This window comes from Gadus morhua, chromosome 4, assembly GCF_902167405.1.
Source record: "Gadus morhua chromosome 4, gadMor3.0, whole genome shotgun sequence".
In the NCBI taxonomy this organism is placed as follows: Eukaryota; Metazoa; Chordata; class Actinopteri; order Gadiformes; family Gadidae; genus Gadus; species Gadus morhua.
In genome coordinates this window covers 15,969,320-15,996,903 of record NC_044051.1, presented here as the reverse complement: position 1 = coordinate 15,996,903, position 27,584 = coordinate 15,969,320, and the positions used below count along the sequence as shown (strand labels likewise).

The following is a 27,584-nucleotide window of genomic DNA, read 5'->3' as shown; positions in this document are numbered from 1 at the left end:
TGCTGGTCATGTATTTATTTATTTGTATGTATATGCTTCCTGTGATTTAGAAATATGTGGTTGGAGTACTTAATTTCAATAAGGCCTTTCACTGTGTGGGCTGGGAGAAAGACTTAAATCACAAGTAGAAAAATGTGTTGCCATGATGTGATTACTGCAGAACTGGTGCGTTAAATATTGTGACGACCGAGTCATACTAGCTGCCACGTTTAAATAGCACCACACAGAACATGACTGGAATAGACCAGAACAAAAATCAAGTGAAAAAAACATTCCTATTAGGTCTTGGTATTCTCTCATAGTTGAACATTACTTTCGTATTCAGCAATAGATAATACAGAGGGAATATTGCACCACTTCACTTTAGCAATGAAATTGCATTCTTGGTAGTTCAGGGTTGACTGCTGCTCATTTCACCAGTGTGTGTGTCTGAGTATATGTGTGACTGTGAGTGTGTGTGTGTGTGTGTATGTGTGTGTGTGTGTGTGTGTGTGTGTGTGTGTGTGTGTGTGTGTGTGTGTGCGTGTGTGTGTGCGTGTGCGTGTACGCGTGCGCGTGTGCGTGTGTGTGTGTGTGCGCGTGCGTGTGTGTGTTTGACTGTGTGTGTGTGTGTGTGTGAGTGTGTAGGTGTGTGTGTGTGTGTGTGTGTGTGAGTGTGTGTGAGTGTGTGTGTGTGTGTGTGTGTGTGTGTGTGTGTGTGTGTGTGTGTGTGTGTACATGTGTGTGCGTGTATGTGTGTGCAGCTCACAGAAGAACTCCGGGCTCTCCCCGTCCGTCTGAGAGGGGTTCATCGTCTGGCCATCACAATCATTACCTTCCTTGCTTCTCTTCGTCTCTTTATCCAATTGCTCCAGAATCCCTGGCCATTCATCTCATGAGGCAGCAGCCGTCTCTGTCCCCTGGGCTTTGAGGCCTGCAGCGCTGCCATCCGCCAGGCAGGAAGTGTCTGCCTGTTGCGGGAGGGAAGCTGGAGGCTACCCCTGGTAAATATAGACCTGAACACAGTGACCGTTGGCAGCTCAGCCACACCTGCATTTGGTAATACTGTAATGGTGGTGTGAGCTATTGCATTACTTTAATGACTTGGAGACATTAAGAAGTGCGGGGGAAGATGGGGGAATGTATAGACTGAACTGGTTGTATGACAACAATGAATATTGACATTAGAGATTTTGCATGAATGGCTTTTAACGTGTCTAAATATTACAATTTAGACATTACTCCTTCCTGGATACACACACGCCTGCTATATCATAGGATACTGTGTGGTGTGGACATTTGTTAAATGCTGTTATACTGAATGGGCCTATTACATTCTTCATGGTCATTATCCCAAATCCCATTATCATGGGATTATTATTATTATTATAATATTATTATTATTATCATATTATATTTTATTATGATCCCATTATCCAGGTGCAACCCAAACAACATGTCTTGAGTGCTAATAAGTCAAGAAAGACCATAATATAGGCTGCAATTAATACAAGAAGGCTTCCACTGCTGGGACCAACACTAGCAACATAATCGTGTCCTGTCGTGTCAGAGGGTCTGATCTAGAGACTAAAGACAGCGTGTGGAGCGTGTCCACGTTGATTGTTTCCTGATTAGGTTTTTTTTAGCACTTTCTGAGCATCCTTTCCCGCGCTCTGTCCCTTTAATACAGCTGCCCACGCCTCGAGAAGCGGCTTGTTCCGGCTTGCCCCTTTACATCTTCTTATCCTTGCCCACAATATGAAAATAGTACCACACGCGCAAGAAGCATTTGTGTGAAAAGTTTAAAAAAAAAGATCGCTAATAGACATTATATGTACGTGCACACTCTAGTAAGGGGCTCTGCAACCTGTCGCCGCGCTCACATTTGTCAGCTATTTCGGCGCCCTGCAAACGCCAACGCGAGCGGAGCGATATCACGATCGCATCTCATACCTTCACCTTAACTTGTCCAACCGAGGGTGCGCGTGTGTGTTCATGTGTGTGTTTGTACGGTATTCCTACCTGAGGAGAGAAACGTGCTTGTCACGTCGTGGAGGTGGAGTACAGAGAATGGACCAAAGGCACCGTCCTCGGTGCGTCTGGTTATTTACCTGAGATGCTGAGCCATGGACTACATCCTCCCTGGATATTTTTTACTGCGTTTATTTTGCAACTGATGAGGATTGCGCGAAGTGCGTGAATATGATTGTGAGAGTGCTCTAATTTAGAGCGTGAGGTAAGTCATGCAGCCGCGTACTCCAGTTGAAACGTTGTTCTGTTGCACTCATGTGTTCATAGATGGTCGTGTTTCTGTCCCACTAACCCAGATGCAATTTATGAGGATTTTTTTTTTTTTGTCAAACTTGCATAGATGATAGATGTTACATGGAGAAAATAAGGGTCGGCCTTCTGTGCAAAGGAAGTGTAGCCAGTCTGCAAGGAAAGAGTCTTGCAAGGCCTACAATAATACAATAATAAAATATAATGTAAAATATATAGCTGAACGGTCATGGTTTTTAACTATTCTCACGTTACTACAGAAGGCCTAGACAGGTCGTGATTAAACTGTGATGCATGGCTCCCAATATACAGCCCATACGTATAGCCCTATATATGTATACTCCATACTTTACACATGGCGATACAGTTTGAGAGGGACAAGCTAAACTAACGAGAATACGCGTGGGCCTGACGTCATAGCACCAGCATAACAACATAATGTGTGAATGAAAACAGTTTCATTACACAGCTGTCACGGGTCTGTTGCTCCAGCTTCCGCGCGCACAACATTACAGTGTAGGCTACAGTACACCCCCCCCCCCCCCCCCCCCCCACACACACACACACACACACACACACACACACACACACACACACACACACACACACACACACACACACACACACACACACACACACTCACACACACACACACACACACACACACACACACACACACACACACACACACACACACACACACACACACACACACACACACACACACACACACACACACACAAACACACGAACTACCTCGATAAGTGACCGACATTTGTGCCCAATCTCTCCCCAGAATTATTTCTACGCGTTGTCAAACACTTAAAAATACAGGCCATTGAATTAGATGATGATGCAACTATTTGCCCAAGGTGTGTACGCTTTCAGCATATTCTACAATATGACACACACACACACACGCACACACGCACGCACGCACGCACGCACGCACACACACACACACACACACACACACACACACACACACACACACACACACACACACACACACACACACACACACACACACACACACATGGGTCATGAATTAAACCCGATACCCTGGAATGCGGGGTCATGCCCCTAAAACCTGCTCTCGTGTGCGTGTGTGTGTGTGTGTGTGTGTGTGTGTGTGTGTGTGTGTGTGTGTGTGTGTGTGTGTGTGTGTGTGTGTGTGTGTGTGTGTGTGTGTGTGTGTGTGTGTGTGTGTGTGTGTGAATTTGTGTGTGCGCGAGTGCGTGCGCCTGGTTTCCCGTTTATGTGTCTCTGTGAAGGATGTTGGGCTTTATTTTTTAAGTTTCACAGTTGTTCAAAGTTTCAAACTGCATCACATTGTGAGGTGATCTAATGGCTACAATTGTTCATCTATTAGAACACACGTGGGTGGAAATAGCAGATGGCACTTTTCTTCATATTATACACTGCGTTGGCCTATAATCTGCCTGATTTGGAAACACAAAAGACAGAATGGCAAATAAGCAGATGGTTCTCTAATTTATAATTACAAAAAAGGTATATAATCCCATAGAATAATAGACCTCAAGTTAAACGGGTTTATGAGTTTTGCCACCTGCCACATAAGCCTGTATGCAACGATATTGACTAAGGTGAAACTTTAAGGTGTTCTGAATGCTCAACAAAAATATGCTGTATCAGTTGCTCGGGACAGCAACAGGTGCGGCCGACGTGTTTCGGCAGGCTTATGAATCGTAGCCATTATTGACGCCAAGGAGTCTCAGCTCAACTAGGCTGAGAAAATATCCTGAATTGTAGCGTTATCCCGGTCTTACGCAAGGCAATTTCCGGCTTCTTTCACTTCCTATTATGTCTGGACACCACTGTAAGCAGCAGAGAGAGAAAGAAAATAAAAACAAGGAGAGAAACATGCAATTTTGACAAAATTAGTTTTCAAACATTGAACTTAAACGGATATCACCATATGATCCTCCCTCTCTCTCGCCTGTGTGTCCCGCCTTCTCTCCCGCCTATAACGCTAATTCGGAGCATCCCGTTCTGTTCCGCCTGGGAACAAAGCAGTTAACCTCCTCCCAACTTGGCAGCAGTTTACTCTCAGTCTTCTTTCGCCCTCCATTCGAAACCACTGCGTTTTTATTGCACGAGTGGTTTTACCACAACTTTTGGTTGGTGTTTCGAGCAGTTACTGCAAACAGTTTGGGAAACATTATCTGGTAATTGGTAGAAGCCTATATTTGGCTTGGAGAAATATGACGCCCGCGAGGAGCCTTCCACTCGCGCTTCGATGCACCGCGGCCGGACCCCCGGAGACGCACCACAGAAGGGTGTGTAAACTAGTCAAGACATGGGTCAAAGGGTAAACAAAATTTAACCAACATCTATTGCCATTATCATTCACTGTTGTTGACTTATTGGTAATATTGCTAAATCATATATCCAGTGGTATGTGAAGTAGGTCAATAGGTCATCATATTTCAAATTTATGATGAAATTGAAATTGTTTTTATTCATGTAGTCTATACTTTTTAGTGTCAAACTATTGTATCCGTAAACATATTAGCAATGGTGTTTGGAAGTGACTTCTCTCTTGTAACAACAAGTTCTACCACGTGTAGGCCTATCTATTTCCGAGGCATTCGAGGATTACTTTGATTGTCAATCTGAGACTAATATACATATGGACTCAGTAGCTTTTTTCACGATTTAAGTAAATGTATTACAAAGTTTTTCGAGATGTGAACCTCTACAAGCGCTCCTTTGTGTCGCTGCCAGCAGCTGTTGGTCAAGATCAAGACAGTTGTAGTAGACAGCTGCAGAACTCTGAGGCCTACTTGAGAAAGCAAGTACAAGAACAAGTTCCAAGGGTCAAGAATTCTGGCGCTTTTATTTTAGGTTCGGAGAAACTTTATAATGATTATCAGCATAGATCAGCAGCGTACGACCAGTTAAACATGAGGTGTATTCTTTTGTATTCTGTTTTTTAAAAACAGGTTTCAACCGGGGAGAGGACGTTTTGCCAGTTTGTGTGCTTGTTGCTTATTGATTATTAAAGTTTTCTTAACGGGGCATTGATATTTAATAATAATAATGCTTGATTGAATGTTATGCCCGGTGGGTGCATCAGACAGTGCTGCTGCAACTTACAACCACATGTAGCCACAGGATCCTTTGGCTCCACCTAATATATTTCTCTCCACTAAAATAAGCCTAATGCCTTCTCTTCTCAATGTCAAAAAGGTCAAATACTAACATTACTCGATGGTGATTGTTCATCAATGCTTTATCCTATATAATTATAAATACAATGAATGATGATCTAATGATGATAAATATATATATATATATATATATATATATATATATATATATATATATATATATATATATATATATATATATATATATATAATAAGTATTATTATCATTAAATATGATATCACTATATCCCTTCCTTCTTTTCAAGGAGGAAGGGATTTTCTTTGGGGTGGGTGAGTTTTGATTTTGGCCAATGCTCATCCAGTTCAACTTCAAGTTCCGACCCGCTGCGACCCTGGGTGCGAACCGAGCCCCACTTCTGGGTCCGGACCTGTGGTAAACACAGCCGCCGTCTGCGACCCCATTTCAAATGACCCGATCTCCCCCCTCACCCCCTCCCCCTGTCCAGGATCCACATGGTGAGTACGCGTGGTCGTGAGGGAGGCAGCATGCCCCCCCGCTGACGTCCAGCCCCTCACCCCCCCGCCCGCCCCCCAGGATGCCGGTGCAGGCCGCCCAGTGGACCGAGTTCCTGTCCTGCCCCGTCTGCTACAATGAGTTTGACGGCAGCGGCCACCAGCCCATCAGCCTGGGCTGCTCCCACACCGTGTGCAAGACCTGCCTGCACAAGCTGCACCGCAAGGCCTGTCCCTTCGACCAGACCCCCATCAGCACGGAGCTCCACCTGCTACCCCTCAACCACGCACTGCTGCAGCTGGTGGGGGCTCAGGTGAGGGGACTGGGGTGTGTATGCGTCTGTGTGTTTGTTTTTGCGTGTGTGTTTGTGTGTGTGTGTGTGTGTGTGTGTGCGTGCGTGCGTGCGTGTGCGTGCGTGATTACAACCCCCTTGAATTCAAGTCCATGCAACAATTGAATGAATCCTTGAATGGCCTTTATGGGATTCATGCATTTGAAAAGCACTATGAATGCTCTTTGTGTTCAAAAGGTGCATCATAAATACACTTATAAATGATAGACAAATCTATAAATAAAGCTGCCTTGCATCAATATAAGTCCAGAGTCAGCAGAGAGACACATGCAGAACAACTGTCTGTTTGCAGTGTGCATACGTTTCTACATGCGAGAACATGTGTCTTTGAAGTAGCATTTCTCCGGTTCTGTCTTTCCTCAGGTGCCGGACGTCCAGCCGGTGTGTCTGAGCAGCGCAGAGGAGGCGGAGCACTACGAGGTCTGCAGGATGTGTGTGGAGGAGTTAGCTCTGTACCTGAAGCCCATCAGTGGAGCCAAAGGTACCTGTTGGATAATGTTAATGATCATAATAACACTCGTGGGTATGGTCCTTCTATTGTGGACATCTCAACAACGTGGAAGTTATGTTGTAGGACCATAACAATGTAGGATTACAGTTATTCATTTTAGAACGATAGTGATAGCCCTTGTATGCAATTGTTCATTTCCAATGCTATACATTGAACCATGTGTACTGTATTTTCCATGCTAAAATACTGATTGATAATTGATGGTAAATCATCTTGTCGTTTAGTCAAAATTCTTTAAATAGTTATGGCAGCTGTGTGTTGGTGAACCTGGTGTCCAGTGATGATTACTCATAGGGCAGATTCTGATCTCCATGATAATAAAATGAGTTAAAATGTCTGAGGACATCAGGGTCTAACCACATGGTCCAACTATAGACCAGGGTCAAACCACATGGTCCACCTATAGACCAGGGTCAAACCACATGGTCCACCTATAAACCAGGGTCAAACCACATGGTCAATCTATAGACCAGGGTCAGATCACATGGTCCATCTATATATCTTCTGTTGGTGATCCATCAGATCCATCACTGTATTGCCAGTAATGTTTTGAATTTCTCTCTCTCTCTCTCTCTCTCTCTCTCTCTCTCTCTCTCTCTCTCTCTCTCTCTCTCTCTCTCTCTCTCTCTCTCTCTCTCTCTCTCTCTCTCTCTCTCTCTCTCTCTCTCTCTCTATGTCTCTCTCTCTCTCTGTCTCTCTCTCTCTCTCTCTCTCTGTCTCTCTCTCTCTCCCTCTCTCTCTCTCTCTCTCTCTCTCTCTCTCTGTCTCTCTCTCTCTCCCTCTCTCTCTCTCTCTCTCTCTCTCTCTCTCTCCCTCTCTCTCTCCACCAGGCTCGGCCGCCCTGAGCCCCAGCCTGCTCAGCCGGCCCATGCAGAGGAAGCTTGTTACCATGGTGAACTGCCAGCTGGTGGAGGAGGAGGGGCGTGTGCGGGTGGTGCGGGCGGGCCGGTCGCTAGGGGAACGCACGGTGACGGAGCTCATCCTGCAGCACCAGAACCCCCAGCAGCTCTCCGCCAACCTCTGGGCGGCGGTGCGGGCCCGGGGCTGCCAGTTCCTGGGGCCGGGTGAGCCTGGGGCCCACGGGGGGCCGGACACTTTGTTTACACAATGTTATATAACATTACAGTCAATTCTTATTCAGTGTCTTACGATTGCACTATGTAATGTTATATAACATGAACTTATTGTTATTTAATATGATGTTGTATAACAGTTCATTGTGTAACATTATATTATGTTATATTCAAATATATTATAGTATATTAGATAACACTATGTTATATTATATAACAACTTCTTATTCAACTTACATTATTTAGAATGATGTTGTATCACAGTGCATAACAATATATCATAATAATTTAGCATTATGTTATTTTGAAATATATTTCTAGTTTATAACATTATATTATGTTATAGAACAGATACATAATTCTTCTTTTTTATAGATATATTTTTTAATTAACCGGCCACCGTGTTAAAGGGAGGTTTCAAAATGATGTAAATGGAATAGTAATTGATATAAAAGGTATTCTGTTCTGGAAGCTGTGTGTTGGTGGACCTGGTGTTCGGTGATGATTACTCATAGGGCAGATTCTGATCTCCATGATAATAAAATGAGTTCAAATGTCTGAGGACACCAGGGTCAAACCACATGGTCCACCTATAGATCAGGGTCAAACCACATGGTCCAACTATAGACCAGGGTCAAACCACATGGTCCACCTATAGACCAGGGTCAAACCACATGGTCCACCTATAGACCAGGGTCAAACCACATGGTCCAACTATAGACCAGGGTCAGACCACATGGTCCACCTATAGACCAGGGTCAAACCACATGGTCCAACTATAGACCAGGGTCAGACCACATGGTCCACCTATAGACCAGGGTCAAACCACATGGTCCACCTATAGACCAGGGTCAGACCACATGGTCCACCTATAGACCAGGGTCAAACCACATGGTCCACCTATAGACCAGGGTCAAACCACATGGTCCATCTGTAAACCAGGGTCAAACCACATTTTATGTCTCTTATATATTGGGTACATTGTAAACTTTACATCTGTTCATAATTTTTGGGTACACTTTCATCACTGTTTCTCTGGAATCTCAAACCCATATTTTTAACTTAATGTCCCTCAATCTCTCCCACTTGCTCCTTTTTTCTGTCTCTCTGTCTCTGTCTCTCTCTCTCTCTCTCTCTCTCTCTCTCTCTCTCTCTCTCTCTCTCTCTCTCTCTCTCTCTCTCTCTCTCTCTCTCTCTCTCTCTCTCTCTCTCTTTCTATGTGTCTCTCTCTCTCTCTCTGTCTGTGTGTATTTCCCTCTGTCTTTATCTCTCTCTCTCTCTCTCTCTCTCTCTCTCTCTCTCTCTCTCTCTCTCTCTCTCTCTCTCTCTCTCTCTCTCTCTCTCTCTCTCTCTCTCTCTCTCTCTCTCTCTCTCTCTCTCTCTCTCTCTCCCCCCAGCAATGCAGGAGGATGCGTTGAAGCTGGTTCTGCTGGCGCTGGAGGACGGCTCAGCGCTGTCCAGGAAGGTCCTGGTTTTGTTTGTGGTCCAGAAGCTGGAGGCCCGCTTCCCCCAGGCCTCCAAGACCAGCATCGGACACGTGGTGCAGCTCCTCTACCGGGCGTCCTGCTTCAAGGTAAGGCCACGGCCCACCACCTCCAACCACATGCCTGTGTGAGCCACAGGGGCTGAACGCGTCAGATTCACCGATTGCATTTATGTCTGGCCGCTATACTGGCTGCATGTGCTGTGAAGCAATACCTAGTGCAAACAACATGCTTGGACGCTGCAGGTACAGCGCACACACATGCTGTCACACAAGCACACATGCACATTGTTCATTTATCAAAATGCATGACTGTGTTGTTAGAGCTCTGTTGTAGATTGATTGAAGCATTATTATAATAATGCTTCATTACAATCTGCAAACAGGTAGACGACCTGATTAGAGGAGACTAGAATAGAGCCTCTTTTACAACCTTGAGTCATTTGAAGTCATCAGGGACTAGCGCTGCTCATTAGGCTTTTAAACGCTGACTCAGCTATAGATTAGTGTTGTGGTGAATATTCTTTTACTTAATACGACAGTGTTCCCAGTCACAAAACGCTAGTCCATGGGGCTTCATCAAACAAGTAGACAAGGAGAGAGAGAGACAAAGAGGGAGACTGACAGACTGAAAGAGGGAAATACAGAGAGAGAGAGAAAAAGACGGACTACTTACAATACGGTTCATGACACTTCCAAAGGCTCCTTCAGTCTGCTGCTGTGAGACAGAGGGTTGCAAGGAAAGAGAAGAAAGAAGCAGTCGAGGGGAAGACTTTGTAAATGAACAGCAGAAATGTAAACCCGGTATCCACTGGTGTCTTGTGATGATTACTCATAGGGCAGATTCTGATGAGAGGAACATTCCCCTCAGCTGATCAGAATTTTGAGTTTCAAGTCTGAAGACACCAAGTGAAAGCCAAACAATTACCTACATTTGACTCAGTTAAACCGACCTGTGTGGCTATGCATATCTATAGTCCATTATTTATATCATTCTTTGACATTATTGGATGAAATGTGAGGCTTGCCAGCGTGGACGAGTTATCAATATAAAATGGCTTTAAAACAGAATGTACTTTAGTTTGGGTTGCATAGTCCTACAATACATGGACGGTTCTAATGCGGAGGTGAACGTCTGATGTAATGTGAAGGGGACTGGCTTGTGCCCTACAGGTGACTAAGCGCGATGAGGACTCGTCGCTGATGCAGCTGAAGGAGGAGTTCCGGTCGTACGAGGCGCTGCGGCGAGAGCACGACGCGCAGATCGTCCACATCGCCATGGAGGCGGGCCTGAGGATCTCCCCGGAGCAGTGGTCCTCCCTGCTATACGGCGACCTGGTCCACAAGTCCCATATGCAGTCCATCATCGACAAGGTGCCTCTCACGCTCTAAACCTAGCATGACGTTTGGTATAATGAGGACAACTCCATCCCAATGTCATGCTAGCTACTACTTACTTAGCATTGTGTAGCAACTTACCCTAGGTATCTTTGTAGTATACGGGAAATGGGTTACCCAACAATTGTAAGGGCTGGCACTTGGTTCTATGAACATCCTTATGTACTGACAGTGATATATAGTTGTTTCTCTTTCCTCGGACAAATGTACTTATTTTAAGTCGCTTTGGATGAAAGCGTCTGCTGAAAGCTCTAAATGTAAATGCAAATGTAATATTAAAGTTTGAAATATAAAGGTTTTTATTCCTTTTAAAAAGGGGGTAGTGTAGTGGCTTGAGTGTTTAGCTGGAAAAACCCAGGTCCACGTCTCCATTATGTTATGCCTGAGCCCCACCAGCTCCTTAATGCTAAACCATGTTTTCTTTGTGGATACAATTGAACAGAGCAGAACCTACACTGCATGCATAAAAAGTATACCACATCTTTCATTCATTTTGTGAAAACGAGAGCTTCACCCGTTGTCCACTGTGCCGGCCATACCTCACGGTCTATGATATGTATTCACTCTGATGTAGCTGCAGTCTCCCGAGTCGTTTGCCAAGAGTGTCCAGGAACTGACCATCGTCCTGCAGAGGACCGGAGACCCCGCCAACCTCAACAGCCTGCGGGCCCCTCTGGAGCTGCTGGCCAACATCGACCACAACCCAGGTGAGCACCTGGGGAGGACCTGTCAGGGTCACGCCCAGTATGAAATGAATCCACTGCACCGGCTCAGGGAGGCTAGGTGTGTGGGTGGATGATGGACTGATGGATGGGTGGAGGATGATGAGTGGATGATGGAGTGGTGGTTGATAAATGGATGGAAGATGGATGGATGGATGGATGGATTAGGGATGAATGATGGATGGATGAAGAGTGGATGGCCAATGGATGGATGGATTGATGATGGGAGATTTACGATGGATAGATGATATATTGTTATGTAGTAAGGAGCACCCTTGTTAAAGTAGAGATTTGATTTGATTGCATATCGGTGATGTTACAATGTTGGACTGGCCAACATGCAGTCAGGGAGGCTGTGAAAACATGTTTCATGATGTTGCTATGAAGTTGGCAGGATGGTTTCGGTGCGATTTGAAAACGTGGTCCCGTAACCATGGCGACTGATTTTTCAGTGGGCGTTTTTCTGGAAAGCCTAAAGTCACCATTAAACATTGTTTTCATCGTTGTTTTACTTGTCTTCAAGAACCTGTTTATCTATTTTTCAAGCGTTTGAGCAAGAGCATTCCATAAAATACTTGAATGAAACAAAATTATATAAAAATGTCACTGTGCCACAATACCAAGAGGAGGTTTTTAAAATATCTTAATAGAATAGTAAGTGATCTAAATTCTCTTCTGTTCTGGCAGCTGTCTGTTGGTGGACCTGGTGTTCGGTGATGATTACTCATAGGGCAGATTCTGATCTCCATGATAATAAAATGAGTTCAAATGTCTGAGGACACCAGGGTCAAACCACATGGTCCAACTATAGACCAGGGTCAAACCACATGGTCCAACTATAGACCAGGGTCAAACCACATGGTCCACCTATAGACCAGGGTCAAACCACATGGTCCACCTATAAACCAGGGTCAAACCACATGGTCCAACTATAGACCAGGGTCAAACCACATGGTCCACCTATAGACCTGGGTCAGACCACATGGTCCACATATAGACCAGGGTCAAACCACATGGTCCATCTATAGACCAGGGTCAGACCACATGGTCCACCTATAGACCTGGGTGGTTGCGAACATTTTGTTTAGAGTTTTGACAAATGTTTGTCTTTAACCTGTTCGATTAGGTTTCATAGTCACAACGCCACAATGACCGTCAGCTCATTCCTTCCAGCATCCTGACATGCTACTGCTCATGGACCCATGCTGCTCTTACTTGTTGTCCAAACACACTACGGCCAAACTACAAACAGATTAAAAAATAGCCATAATGAGCGGTAATCCAGACAGTTGATACCATAACACTGGGAACAGGAAATCTAGCTGCCACATTATAATTTTACTATAATCATATGTATCAATGTTGTAGAAGTGATGAGGAATAGGAAAGATATTGACCGTTTTTAACTTTAATACTGATTTGATGTTTGGGTCGGCCTTGCAGGATTTCATATTTGATATTAAATATTAAATTTAATATCTTGCCTGTGCCTCTCTCTCTCCCTTCTGAACTCTCTGTTCTTCTGCAAATAGATTAACCCTCTCTGTTCTTCTTCTGAACTCTCTGTTCTTCTGCGTGTAGATTAACTCTGTTCTTCTTCCTCATGTAGATTAACTCTCTCTGTTCTTCTTCCTCATGTAGATTAACTCTGTTCTTCTGCGTGTAGATTAACTCTGTTCTTCTTCCTCATGTAGATTAACTCTCTCTGTTCTTCTTCCTCATGTAGATTAACTCTGTTCTTCTGCGTGTAGATTAACTCTATGTTCTTCTTCCTCATGTAGATTAGCGCTCTGATCTTCTTCTGAACTCTCTGTTCTTCTGCATGTTGATGAACTCTTTCTGTTCTTCCTCATGTAGATGAACTCTCTGTTCTTCTACCTCATGCAGATGCCCCGGCGCCGTCGTGGGAGGACCTAGAGAGTGTGATGCTAGCGGTGAAGCTGGTGATCCAGGGACTGGTGGAGTTCATCCAGAACTTCAGCAAGAAGAACCATGAAAGTCCACAGGTAAAGTAATGTGTGACAGCATGACTTTGTGAACAACGTGTTCATTGGTTTGTGTTCGGCCTCAGGCCAACAGCAAGTATAAGACTAGTATGATTACTGGAGACCAATAATCAATAATCATTGGTTTGTGTTCAGCCTCAGGCCAACAGCAAGTACAAGACCAGTATGTGTCGGGACCTCCGCCAGCAAGGGGGCTGTCCCAGAGGAACCAGCTGCACCTTCGCACACACACAGGATGAGTTGGAAAAGTAGGTGACACACACATGTACACACACGCTCTACCATAACATGCATGTGTGTAATTTAAACAAATGTTACTCCTAACGTCTCCTTCCTGTAACTCATCACGGTCGCCTTCCTTTAACTCAAAACCGTCTCTCTCCTGTCAATCATCACGTCTCTCTCCTGTCAATCATCACCGTCTCTCTCCTGTCAATCATCAACGTCTCTCTCCTGTCAATCATCAATGCCTCCTTGCTTTTACTCATGACTTCCTGTAACTCCTGACTATCTCTTTCCTGTAACTCATAACTATCTCCTTCCTGTAACTCATAACTATGTCCTTCCTGTAACTCTTCACGGTCTTCTTCCTGTAACTCCTAACTATCTCCTTCCTGTAACTCCTAACTATCTCCTTCCTGTAACTCTACACCGTCTCTCTACCGTAACTCATCCCTGTATCTCTCCTGCTCGCCCCCCAGGTTCCGACTGAGAAACAAGAAGATCAGCAGCGCAGGTCGCCCCTTCCCCTTGTCCCAGGGGATTATGGGTAAGACCGTGACCAGCGGTGAGGGGGAAGAGCTGTCGGCGGGGGAGGGCCAGGCGTACCAGAGGACGCTGGAGAAGGCGGGGCCCGCTGCCTCAGAGACGGTTCCCACGGCGATGTGCCAAGCCCATCTCCTCCTGAAGAGCTCCTCGGGAACGGAGGAGATAATGAGGGGGACCGTCAACGGGGCCGGGGGGGACTCCGCCGGTCTGTCTGGGTCCAGCAGGTCTTCCGCAGGCTCCATGGAACAGTAAGACCTGTTTCCTTTATGTTTCCTGTATCTGCCTCTAGATGGTCGATGCCTGCATGTTGTTTAGATAGGCGTTACGCAATGCAGGGTACATTTATAAACAGGGGATTTTGATATTGAATGAAGATCAATTTGATGAAGATCAAATAAAAAAGCTACTAAATTAAATTGTTACAAATGTACCCTTCTAATTAAATGTATAACCACTACAAATATACAATTCACTATTGAAAAGGTGAAAGCTTATAAAATGAACTCGTTAAGACCTAGTAAAATTCTTAATTTCTTTGCATCTCTTTTGATGTAAGGCAACATCAACATCATCTCACATCAAACATCAACATCATATATATTATTCATAATCTGCTATAAATGGATCAGCTCTCTCTTATTGTCGTTCTATGTGTATGGTTATCTCTTTCCCCAGGGCGCTGGCCTCTCCTCCCAGGACCCCGGTGAGGAACCCTTCCCCATCGTCCTCCATGGCAACCGTTGGACACCAGGAGTGTGGCGCTTCCATGCCCAAACAAGGGCATTTCCTGCTCCGGGCTACACAGCCTTCTCAGACATCAGAGCTGTACTACCAGGAAAATCATCCTTACCAGACCTCCAGTGAGTCAAATGTACTAAATTATTATTATGAATACTAAATGCAACTGTACTAGCCTCGGGTCTTGTGTCTTGTCGTTTATCTTGTGTTCTTTATGTTTTTCCTCTTGTCGAAACTCTTTATTCTCTCCTATCCTCCTCTCTCCTCTCATCTTCTCCCTGCTAATCTCACCTCCTCATATCTCTCTTTCCACTCCTCTCATTTCCTCTCCTCTACTCTCCTCTCCTCTCCATTCCTCTCCTCCCCTCCTCTCTCCTCATCTCCTCTCTTCCTCTCTTGACTCGTCTTTTCCTCCCTCTCGTCCTCATCTCCTCTACTCTCCACTCCTCTACTCTCCGTTCTCCTCCTCTCTGTGTTTGTCAACACTTGTGGATCCTCCTCCTCTCCCCCCCCCTCTCCCTCCCCCAGCCTCCTTCTACCCCTCCTCCCTCCACCCGCCCCACAAGCCCTGTCTGGCCCGCTTCCTGCGCTCCTCCAACGTGCAGGAGTCACACCTCCCCCCCTCCCCTTACCCCGCAGACCCCCATCAGTCCTCCACCTCGTCCTCCTCTTCATCGCCCTCCTCCTCCTCCTCCTCCTCTGCGTACGCAGCGCCTCCATCCAGAGACCGGCTGGGGCCCCCCGCCTACCACGCCCACCCCCACCCGGGGCCGCACCATCAGTACGGGCCCCTGGCGGCGGGACACTGCGTCTACGCCCCCCTGTACGACAGCAGGAGGGTGTGGAGGCCACAGGTGAGGCCGGGGTTAATGGATGATTGGTGGTGGATGGATGTATCATTAGGGAGAGAGAGAGAGAGAGAGAGAGAGAGAGAGAGAGAGAGAGAGAGAGAGAGAGAGAGAGAGAGAGAGAGAGAGAGAGAGAGAGAGAGAGAGAGAGAGAGACTTGGAGAGAGATACACAGAGAGAGACACAGACACAGAGGGAGACCAATACAGAGAGAGAGAGAGAGACTTGGGGAGAGATACACAGAGAGAGACACAGACACAGAGAGAGAGACCAATACACAGAATGAGAGGTATGGATAGATGGATTTGTTAACATATAAAGAGATTTGTCAAATGTTGTTGGTTCTCTACAACATTTGACCGTGTGTTCCTCCTGTCTGTTCTCTCTGTCTCCTTGCCGCTGGGCTTTCATGTTCCCTCCTTCCGGTGGTGTTTGGTGCGTCGGCTCCGGGTCTCCAGCTGTACCACAGAGAGGACGCCAGGAGCAACTCCCTGCCCCCGGAGGTGCTGCATGCGTCAGTGTACCAGCCGCCGCTGCGCGAGAGGTTCAACTCCTTAGACAGCAACTACTGCTCCGGTGTGGAGCACCGCCCAGGGCTGCACCAGGTAGGGAAACAAGCGCACCTCTCTCTCTCCATCAACCATCCTTCACTTGTCTTTGTCTGTCTCTTGTTTTTAATCCTTCATGTGCCTGAACAGGATTCCTAAAAGAGTGATCACACACACACACACACACACACACACACACACACACACACACACACACACACACACACACACACACACACACACACGCAGATACAAACACACGCACACCAATTATTTATTTTGTGCCTTTATTGGATGGCCTTTATTAATTCGAAGCCAGGGAAACAACTTCCCACGCGAACACAGGCAGAAGAACAGGCAGCTTTGAAGCCAATAGAAACACGTCTAGATAAACCATGAAAAAACACACATCTTCCTCTTCTGTTTCTTGTGTTGCTGTTTTCTCTAGCCAACTAGCTAACTAACAGCGAGCTAACAAGCTCGCCGTGTCACGTTTTGATGCTACCACAAGTGCGCCTCCAACTTCCGCTGCCATATATAGGCAGGCGCTTCCGCGACGCTATCTGACAGACCAACTTATGGCGGACTTTCTTTCCCCGCATTCATTACGGCACACACATACCCTCTTTGAAGTTCTCTTCCTCTGCTCAACACCCACGTTATCTCACCTCTACCTTCGCTGCCATACATCATCATCATCATCAGCACCACCACCACCACCTTCCTCCTCCTCCCCCTCCTCTTCCTCACTCCCACCTCTCTTCCATATACGTCTCTGACGCCCTCCGTTCTCTCAGCCGCTTCCTGCTCGCATTATCCCTCCCGCCACGTGCGGAGCCTCATCCCGTAGGCGTCTCCACCAGACGATGTAGTTAATGTAATATAATGCAGGAGAGCTAATGACCACGCTTGCTCTGCAAACCCTTAATGTGTTTTATGTTTTTTTCTGTTTGAAATTGGTGGACTATTGTACAATGTACAAAATAATCGACCATGATTTTTGGATGGATTGGATATATACTATGTCAATTAGTCACTGAATTGTCCTATTGCCCCTATTTTTCCCCTCTTCTCTCCTCTCTACTACTCTTCACCCTTCTCCTCGCTCTTCTCTTCTCCTCTCTTTTACTCAACTACCCTATTTTCTTCTCTCCTCTCCTCTCCTCTCCTCTCCTCTCCTCTCCTCTCCTCTCCTCTCCTCTCCTCTCCTCTGCTCTCCACTCTCCTCCCTTATCTTCTCCTCCCTTCTCTCCTCTCCTCTCCCCTCTCCCCTCTCCTCTCCTCCTCTCCTCTCTCCTCACTCCTCTCCATCAGGACTATGGTCACGTTCCCCTCGGTTACGAGGATCTGTTCAGGAGGAAGCAGGAGCAGTGGACCCATCACCACCACCATCACCACCATCACCATGGCAACACAAACAGGCCCTCCCAGTCCTCCCCCATCTTCACTGTTGACTTCAGCTCAGAGGTAAGAGTGTTTGGAAGTCAGAAATTGTAGATGTGGCAGGAAAATAAATAACTAAAGTTACTTCCAGAAGTAGATTATACTAGATTCCATATACTTTATAACAAATTCAATTTCATAGAATAGCTAGAAATATCACCCACCTGTGGCTGGCTTCTAACTAAACAAAATAAATAAATAAAACGATACAAATCATTTATTTCCCTAACAATTATACGCATGTCGTAAACCGTGCCCAAGTTATCATCCTGACGTTCTGATGTAAACACACATTTTCACCCCGGTCTCAGCTCCATGAGGGGTCTTAAGGGGGCCGAGACCGCTCAGTTTAAAATGTTTGGCCAGGCTACATCTGTCTTTCACTTGGCTGTCTGGCTGTTGTGCTTCAAGTAGTCCTTTTTCAGGGCTTTCACACAAGCCTCAAACAGCAGTTTATACATGCCTCCCGCTGCTGATTTTGACAGAAAATCGTTCTTAAAAAAGGAATTGCACTCTGCTAGTGCTCCCTATGTGATTGCTCAGAATCATAGATTTCTTCTTCAATTTTGAAACAGTAGCCTTAGGATGTTGTTGATTCAGCCTTTCTGCGGCTATCGCATTGTTAAATCAATGCATTTTATTTTATGAAAACAAATGCCCTTCGCAAAATTGGCCGGCCCCCTAAGTCGCGTCATCCTGGCCCAGGGTCTGAAACATCCAACCCTGTATCCACACCGCAGCGGTGCAGAAATGTACAGCCACCAATGTTACGGATATCAGAGAGTTTGTAAGTCCAAGCAGCCGGACTTCGTTCACGTGACCGCACTGAAAGGGAAAGTAACGACCTGTTCTTGTAGTTGTGGTGTGTTTCAGCATGTGTGTGGGTTTTCATTCCTCTCTCTCTCTCTCTCTACTGAGGACATCGCCGCAATGCTATTTTAGCGTGAGATAGTTGCTAAGCAACTGTGTAGGAAGATACCAACACTGAGACCCAGATGCGGTTTGGGTACCAAAGCCTTTGTGTGTGCACGTGTCCGTGCGCACCTTGTTTGTCCTTGTGTCGGTGTGTGTTTCTTTGTGTTTTTTTGTGCGCATTGTTTTGTGTCGCAATGAGGTTAGGGCTGTTTCAGACCTAAAGTGAAAAAAAACTGCCACCTCACCTCTCTGCTTGTTTTATGAGGAGAGCAATCTCCTCGCCAGCAAACTCTAGTCAACTCTTTTAATATTATCTACTCTTCTTTTATTAATTTTCCCTCTCCCCCTACACCTCTCTTCTTGTTATTCTAAAATCCTCTGTTCCTATCCTCTACCGCTCTACTCCTCCCCTGAATCTATCTTCCTCTGTTCCTCTCCTCCTCTGTTCCCCTGTTCCTCTCCTCCATCGCTCTGCTCTCCTTAATCAATCCTCCTCTGTGCCTCTCCTCCTCTGTGCTCGGCTCCTCTCCCCTGCAGCATGTGGAGAACAGTGGGGGTCCGTGTGTGGGCTGCCGATTCCGAGCGGAGGACAGCCTGGCCCACTACTCCCCCTGGTCCTGCAGCACCGTCCGGCCCTGCATCAGCCCCTTCGAGCCCGACAGCCAGGGGCCCGGCCCCGCCCGGCCCTGCTCAGAGCGCTCGGTAAGGCCGACTCTGGGGGTTAGGTCATGTTTTTATGAATGACGTCATGGATTTCATCCTTAGAAGACTTCAGAATAGAGGTCATGAAATAAAAGATGATGGATGAATGAGTTAGTACACAGGTTACAGTCAATGCATGAATAATATGATACCATTTTTGGGTTTCATGGTTTGCGCAGGAAGTGGACAGCAAAGGAGCAGGAAGTGGCAGCGTTGGCGGCGGGGACGCAGGGAAGCGGTGGCTGGCCTCCCTGGACCCCTACAGGCGACTGAAGGAAGAGGACCCCATCATTCCGTTTGGCGAGGGGCCCATCATCTCCAAGTGGGGGGCCATCTCCCGGGCGGCCAGGACCGGCTACCACACCTCCGCCCCTGTCCAGGCCACGGCCTGCCAGGGCAGCGCCTCCACCACACCCATCAGCCTCAGAGGTAGGGGAGAGATAGGGCCTACAGCACCGAACCAGCCTCAGAGGTATGGAAGAGGCAGGGCCTTCCCCACCCATCAGCCTCAGAGGTAGGGGAGAGATAGGGCCTACAGCACCGAACCAGCCTCAGAGGTATGGAAGAGGCAGGGCCTTCCCCACCCATCAGCCTCAGAGGTAGGAGAGAGATAGGGCCTATACCACACAAAGGGGAAGATGAGCCAGAATATTCGATTAACGTTCATTTGTAACCCCAAAACGTCTCATAACAGGCAGGCAACTCAAACATTTTTCAACCAATCCATGGCCATCCTATGTAACCCATTGCATCACTTTACATCTAAACAAATAAATATCCTAATAAATCAATAAATACGTAAACACATAAAGAATGTATGGAAGAATGCAAGGAAGAATCAAGTGGTACAACTAAGAGGAATAGCCCTAGTAGACAGAAGTCCTTCCAAACACAACGATAAAAAAAAAACATCAGCAAGCATAGCATCAAACCACATTATCCTACAAATAATTGAGCATAAAAAACGGATTGTATGGTGTGTATTTTGTTGATCTCTTCCCAGCGGTGACTTGTGTTGTGATGTTTTTGTGTAGACTACGTCCCTCACTTGGATCACAGCGACTACCGCTGGAGCTCCAGAGGTTCTGACTCCTCAAGTCACTCCAGCTTCCTAGAGAGGTAATCCCTTCTATATAACCTCTATACATACTTACTACCTAACCCTAACTCTGAATATAACCTCTATACATTACTACTAACCCCATACATAACTACTAACCCCATATATAACCGCTATACATAACTACTACCTAACCCTAACTCTGAATATAACCTCTATACATTACTACTAGCTCCATATATAGCCTCTATACATAACTACTAACCCCATATATAACCGCTATACATAACTACTACCTAACCCTAACTCTGAATATAACCTCTATACATTAATACTAGCTCCATATATAGCCTCTATACATAACTACTAACTCCATATATAACCTCTAGACATAACTACTACCTAACCCTAACTCTGAATATAACCTCTATACATTACTACTAGTTCCATATATAGCCTCGTTACATAACTACTAACTCCATATTCAACATATCTCTAAACAACGTATTTCCAAAGAGTAAGAGTGTCTATATAATAAACGTTTGCAACATATGACTCTCATACCCTCATATCATATCATATCGTATAAGACACTGATTTACATGTTAATGATATTATTATAATATCAAGTTGTATTTTGGCACTGAGCAATGTGTCTGTGTGTATCTGTGTGTGTGTGTGTGTGTGTGTGTGTGTGTGTGTGCAGTGAGCAGCTGTGCGTGTCAGACCTGGCCGCCCCCCGCAGGTCCCTGAGTGGCGAGGACCTGCCGACCCACCACCAGACGGCCTACAGCCAGGACCGGGAGCAGCCCAGCGAGCGCCCCCGCGGCCAGACAGAACCGGGTCGGGACATCGAGCTGGAGCTGTCGGTGCTGGACCTGGAGGACTCGGACGCGCAGCCGGTCCAGTCCCAGGTCAGTTAGCCTGCGGCGGGCAGACCGCACCGCGAGAGCCACCGCCGCTCGGCTGGCGCTGAAGGAGGACGTGGGGAAACGGGTCGGTACCCGAGGCTGACGTTAGCCACGCTGACGTATAGGCCCTTGGACACGCCCTGCATTTCTTTTTCTGTGACATCGTTGAGTTTTATGGACTGAATATCTAGTTAAAATATGTTAGCTTTCTGCTTAGAGGGCTTTGCTGCTGCAGAGCCTAGGCCAAAAATAAAACAGATATATTATACTAGTTATGAATCGCAATCTTTAATAACGTGATGGTCTCACGGGACTAGGAAGCCCCTGCAGTAGACGCCGTGTCGTGAGTCTCTAAGCGACCGGTTCGACAGAAGAATCTGGATCCTTCGGATCAGAGGACTTAATGATCTTTGTCTTCAAAGGAGTCGTCTCAGGACCCCTCCTCCCTCCTCCTCCTGCAGCCCCCACCTCCCCCCTCCTCCTGCTCTGTCCCCCTACCATCCCCTGAGGACGAGCAGGCCAGGCCAGACAAGGTGGACGCTCACCTGCTGAAGAAGATGGCGTTCAGGTGAGTTACCATGGTAACATGCACGGCAGCCTGTATGTCATTCTTGTTTTTTTGTCGGTTACATTTTGACGGTTTAGGTTGGTTGGTTAAGTTATTAGATCCATGTTGAGAGAACCTGAAAGATACACGTGGGATACACAGATTGCCGTGATAACAATGGAACAGGTTCATATATTCATATTGTATTCCCACATTAAATGAAATGACACAAAGGTTTTTTCAATTATCATTCAAACAATTATTATTTAATTTTTACATGAATCATTCCATACACATTTGTGTTCTGCGATCTCATTTCACTTGCTCTTGACCAGTTCTCGATGTTGTGGTGTATTGAAGATGCATTACAACATCAAAGATAATTTCCATTGACCAATTAAACAAAAGAGTATTCTACTCTATTTTCAATCTAATAAATCTCTCTCTCTCTGTCTCTGTCTCTGTCTCTGTCTCTGTCCTTGTCTCTGTCTCTGTCTCTGTCTCTCTCTCTCTCTTTCTCTCACCCTGTTCCAGAATGTCCCCTGGAGGTTTGATGTCGGAGGGTCTTGGTGTTAGTAAACTGATGCTGCGGACCAGACCACCTCGGCGGGGGAACACAGGGAGCTGCCCCCCCACCACCCTGGGAGCAGAGATGCTGCTCAATGGAAGCTAAGAAGACAAACACAGGCTGCGGAGTCATAGACCTTGACTACTGAAGACAGAGTCATAGACCTTCACTAATGAAGACACACAGAGTCATAGACCTTCACTACTGAAGACACACAGAGTCATAGACCTTCACTACTGAAGACACACAGAGTCATAGACCTTCACTACTGAAGACACACAGAGTCATAGAGCTTCACTAATGAAGACACACAGAGTCATAGACCTTCACTACTGAAGACACAGAGTCATTGAGCTTCACTACTGAAGACACACAGAGTCATAGACCTTCACTACTGAAGACACAGAGTCATTGAGCTTCACTACTGAAGACACACAGAGTCATAGACCTTCACTACTGAAGACACACAGAGTCATAGACCTTCACTACTGAAGACACAGAGTCATAGAGCTCCACTACTGAAGACACACTGCGTCCCAGACCTTCACTACTGAAGACATACAGAGTCATAGAGCTCCACTACTGAAGACACACAGAGTCCCAGACCGTCACTACTGAAGACACACAGAGTCATAGAGCTCCACTACTGAAGACACACAGAGTCATAGAGCTCCACTACTGAAGACACACAGAGTCCCAGACCGTCACTACTGAAGACACACAGAGTCCCAGACCTTCACTTCCGAAGACACACAGAGTCATAGACCTTCACTAATGAAGACAAAGAGTCACAGACCTTGACTACTGAAGACAGAGAGAGTCATAGACCTTCACTACTGAAGACAGAGTCATAGAGCTTCACTACTGGAGATATTAAGAGTCACAGACCATTACTACTGAAGACATACAGAGTCTTAGAGTTTCACTACTGAAGTCACACAGAGTCATAGACCATCACTACTCAAGACAGAGTCATAGACCTTCACTACTGAAGACACAGAGTCAAAGACCTTCACTACTGAAGACACACAGTCATAGACCTCGACTACTGAAGACAGAGTCATAGATCTTCACTACTGAAGACACACAGAGTCAAAGAGCTTCACTACTGAAGACACAGAGTCATAGATCTTCACCACTGAAGACACAGAGTCATAGAGCTTCACTACTGAAGACACACAGAGTCATAGATCTTCACTACTGAACAGTCCTGTTGCCTGCCTCACTGATACAGGGTAGGATCACCAAGTTCATCTCGCGTATTTCTTTGTTTTGTTTATCTATTCTCCTGTAGCAACTTAAGTGGCCAATAGGCTCTGTGGCTTCCAATAACCCAAGAGATGATTGGCAGGAGTGATGAGTTATTAACATTGACCGCCCCACCCACCTTGTGACCTTATCTGTGGGTTTCACATTGCCTTGCAAGTTAAGTTCATCCATGTTGTTTCCCCCTGATTACATTAAGGTTGTGCTGTGGCCAACGCTTTTCAGCCACATAACCTTAGGGTCATCGGCCCAATGGACATTATGCTCTTTTTGTTGCGTGTAGCTTCCGTTGTCAATTTTCGTCAAATGCACGGGTGTTGCTGTCATTTTATTTTTTAACTGGTAGACATACGTTGCAAGCCTCGTTCGGCATTCCCATGTTCCGTTTAATGTAAAAAATGTCAGAATATCAAATGAACAGCTTTAAGCAGCTTTATGAAAGCTATCATAGACTGTTGGCTGTTGACTGTCATTATTTTACAATAACTAGTATCTACATTAACTATCAAACTCTAAAATTACCCCTCACTATAAATTCCAACATCGGTTCTTCCCAATCAGTTATTATTAGATCTTGTTTTGAAGTTTGTTCTGTTTTTCTGCGTGATGTTTGCTCATGATGCTGTTCAACTCACCACAATCACAAAGCTTCTGCCTGTGCAGACTTATGCTTACAGACACACAGACGCACAAGGCTGTTTCATTGTCTGGCTAGTCAAATGACCCGTAAGCCCATGACAAACTCCCAATTCACCAGTACCCCACGGGAGCCTGGGAAACAACAGAATACTGTTCGAAGCAGAGCTTCTTACCTACGCACTTTCACTGTCATCGAAGGTGGTCTTTTGGTTATAGTTTACATATTCCAACATCATTTCTACCTAAAATATCTTGGTCGGTCAGTGTAATATTATACTGTTTTATGAAACCGTTTACATATATCTGTATTATCTTTCTTCCCACACGATGGTGTCCGCACTATTCACTTTAACAAGTGGTGAAAGCTGCAATTAGTGTGTTTGGCAGCAGTATTCATGTGAAATGTTACACATTCTACACATACACACGTTTGCACAAATTTGTGTGTTGTGCTGATGTGTGCGTGGGCCTTCATTTCACTCGGTGGTGGCCTTTGATTCACTGATAATGTGGTCAAGATGTTACAGTACAAAATAACCCTTAGGTCCAAAGCTTCTGACAACCATTCTTGTATTTGTGGTGCATCATGGCTTGCAATAGCAGGTGGTCAATATTATGAGATCACTTTCATTGAGAGCCACGGCATCTCAGTTGCACTGCAGTTCAAGTTAGATTTCACCAGTGTAAATGTGTTCACTTTTACGCACCAAACTAAAGCCTTGTTTTGTTTCTCGTATGTTCCCTGGCGTATTCTTACTCGATATTCTACAAAGTTTGCCAACTTCTATGAAGTTTTCTGTCAGTGTACTTTGTATTTGGAACTTTGCTTTTTGATATTGTCGTGGTTGTCGTCTTTCGTGTTAACCTGTCATCAGACATATGTTGTTACTGCAAAAAGCCCGTACACAGAGTTAGCATTTTGTAGACGTCCTGAATACTGTCTGGTGGTCAATTCCCTCCAGTGTAATGTGGCAGCAGCACCACCTGGAAGCATTCACTCAAAGAAACCATTAGGGCTTATTAGAATATAAGAACCCCACCATATCTACGTACCCTTATATAGTACGTAGATAGGGTCATATATATACAGTATATCCAAGCAGCTTGGTATATATTCAGGAAAAGGCAGAAACTATCTCAATGTCTTTTGCTTTCGAAGGAGACAAGAATGGAAAGAATGGAGGATCTTTCATTTCCAACACGGGGGGAAAGCCAGGGTTGTTTCTTGTTGTTGTTGCTGTCACTTTGAGCTGCATGGGGTGAAACATTGTTGGATCTGTTTTGTCAGCTGAGCGGTGGAATGTGCTCAAGGCCATTCATTGCACCGAGATATGTGCTGATGTATTACAACCCCCTGTATCTGTTTACAACCTCTCGTTTGAACTCATGTAATGTAAGTGCCATGCTATTTACAGTACAGTCCATCAATCCCCCAATATACACGTTATTTTTATTTTATTTTGAGTGTTTCAACATAAGATATGACAGGAGAAAAGGCTTGGGCAATTCGAGGAAAAACGCAACAGTTTCATATTTTTTCCACTAGAGGGGGGTAGATTGCTATGTCTGGATTCTCAGGGATTCTTCATGTCACTCGTGGATTCAGCCGTTTTGGCACTATCATTAAGTATTAACACGAATGGCATAGTGATGTCAACGAAATAACTTGCAAGTGTTTGCTAGTATTTTCTCATTTCTATATTGCCATAAGCTTTGTTTGTATTATTATTATTATTATTATTATTATTATTATTATTATTATTATTATTATTATTATTATTATTATTATTATTATTATTATTAATGTCACCATTATCCATACCCAAGATGACAGGGTTTAATGTCGAAACATTAATGTTTCAAATTACTTCAGAAAAAGGTACATTTCTGGTTTCCTTTGTTCATATCTGTTAGGCATTGATGTGTCCATGTATGGTGTGATTGCTTTGCACTGTTTCCCACACCATCACAGCTAATGGTGAACGAGTGTCCCTCCACATCCTGGCTCATGCATGCCATATATTCCCATCTGTGACAGCCGAGGATGAATGATGGTTTCTGTAGTTGTGATACAACACTCCCAGCGCTGTAAGAGTTCTGCACATGCCCACTGTGTGGCCAGGCCAACTATTGTAGTTTGCCTGCAGCATTTTAAATGTTTGCAAAAAATATAATTGACAATAGAAATTCTATTATAATTATTATCGTTATTATTATCAATTTTTTTCAGTTTTTGTGGGAATTTGTGGCAGGTATTCTAGGTGTGCTTTTCCTTTTGAAATTTGAAGGTTTATCAAGGTTGTTTCAATATTTATATCAGCCAAAAGTAGATAAATAGAGAAGAAGCCTGCTTATCGATTACAAACCTTAAGACGGAACGGAACCTTTGTTTTACTATTAATGTCTGTTATTAGACATTTCCTTTGAAAATCAATTGTTGGATTGAAATGCACATGAATCATATCGAGAGATGGTACAGATCTCTCCTCCTATACAGCCATCGTTGGATGGATGTGGAGCTTAGATCATCATGTGTGACAACCTGTGATGACCAGCACTCTAAGGGTTAAACTCCAAGGGACAGATGGAGTAATATGTCAGAGTGAGGAAACATCAGCTCCCTGAAGTTCCTATGTATTAAAGATGTCCCCGTATTAATGAATAATACTGTTATGTATTCCATTTATTTCCTCGGAAATACCACAATGTGAAGAGATCTGTGTTTTGCTTACTGTAGGACAGGAATAGACCAACGAGGACGGTCGCTGTGCTCTTTAAAGATATTTCTACAAATGTTTAATGTTGAACTATTATTATGATATTGTATTTTTCTGGTTGGTTGGGCTGTTTTGCACTTATTCACGAGCAGGTTGGCCTTTCGGAGCGATGTGCTGCTCTGTTACACTGAATGAAGAGGAACAGGCTGATATCAGCCCCAGAACCCGCATGCTTCAATAAAGAAAAACCAATCACAGGACATGCTGGTGTACTTTTTCTTGATCTAATGTATCTAACGTGCTGTTATAACGATCACAGGTCAGACTTTACCTCTTTAAGTTAATCCATCACCTTGAATCACAAATAAGACTCATTGAATTGAAATGGGTTTTCAAGAGGCGTGCCCTGGACTATTAAAATATTCTCAGAGTCCAGTTTTATAATCATCAAAAACCATTATT

General features: G+C 45.1%; 1 protein-coding gene across 2 annotated transcripts; it reads left to right on the top strand.

Annotated features, from left to right (window-relative positions):
* The first annotated feature begins 5,989 nt into the window (after nucleotides 1-5,989).
* rc3h2 (ring finger and CCCH-type domains 2) lies at nucleotides 5,990-27,382 on the top strand. Of its 2 annotated transcripts, none has more exons than XM_030354796.1 (19): nucleotides 5,990-6,220; nucleotides 6,623-6,740; nucleotides 7,601-7,834; nucleotides 9,241-9,416; nucleotides 10,500-10,700; nucleotides 11,299-11,431; nucleotides 13,334-13,452; nucleotides 13,588-13,700; nucleotides 14,154-14,468; nucleotides 14,896-15,080; nucleotides 15,487-15,812; nucleotides 16,265-16,411; nucleotides 17,669-17,821; nucleotides 19,250-19,414; nucleotides 19,594-19,843; nucleotides 20,449-20,533; nucleotides 21,181-21,388; nucleotides 21,808-21,953; nucleotides 22,467-27,382. In XM_030354796.1, the coding sequence occupies exons 1-19, from the start codon at nucleotides 5,990-5,992 to the stop codon at nucleotides 22,603-22,605; spliced, it is 3,444 nt and encodes a 1,147-aa protein (XP_030210656.1). In that variant the 3' UTR covers nucleotides 22,606-27,382. The 2 variants fall into 2 exon arrangements, with proteins under 2 accessions (XP_030210656.1, XP_030210655.1); XM_030354795.1 differs by having other exon boundaries at nucleotides 13,304-13,452.
* The last annotated feature ends 202 nt before the right edge of the window (nucleotides 27,383-27,584 follow it).

Bases quoted from the DNA above. Each gene is read 5' to 3' on its own strand.
- rc3h2 (XM_030354795.1), top strand. From the start codon at position 5,990: ATGCCGGTGCAGGCCGCCCAGTGGACCGAGTTCCTGTCCTGCCCCGTC. The intron at 10,701-11,298 runs GTGCCTCTCACG...ACTCTGATGTAG, and splicing joins TGCAGTCCATCATCGACAAG to CTGCAGTCTCCCGAGTCGTT. The intron at 19,844-20,448 runs GTAGGGGAGAGA...GTTTTTGTGTAG, and splicing joins CACACCCATCAGCCTCAGAG to ACTACGTCCCTCACTTGGAT.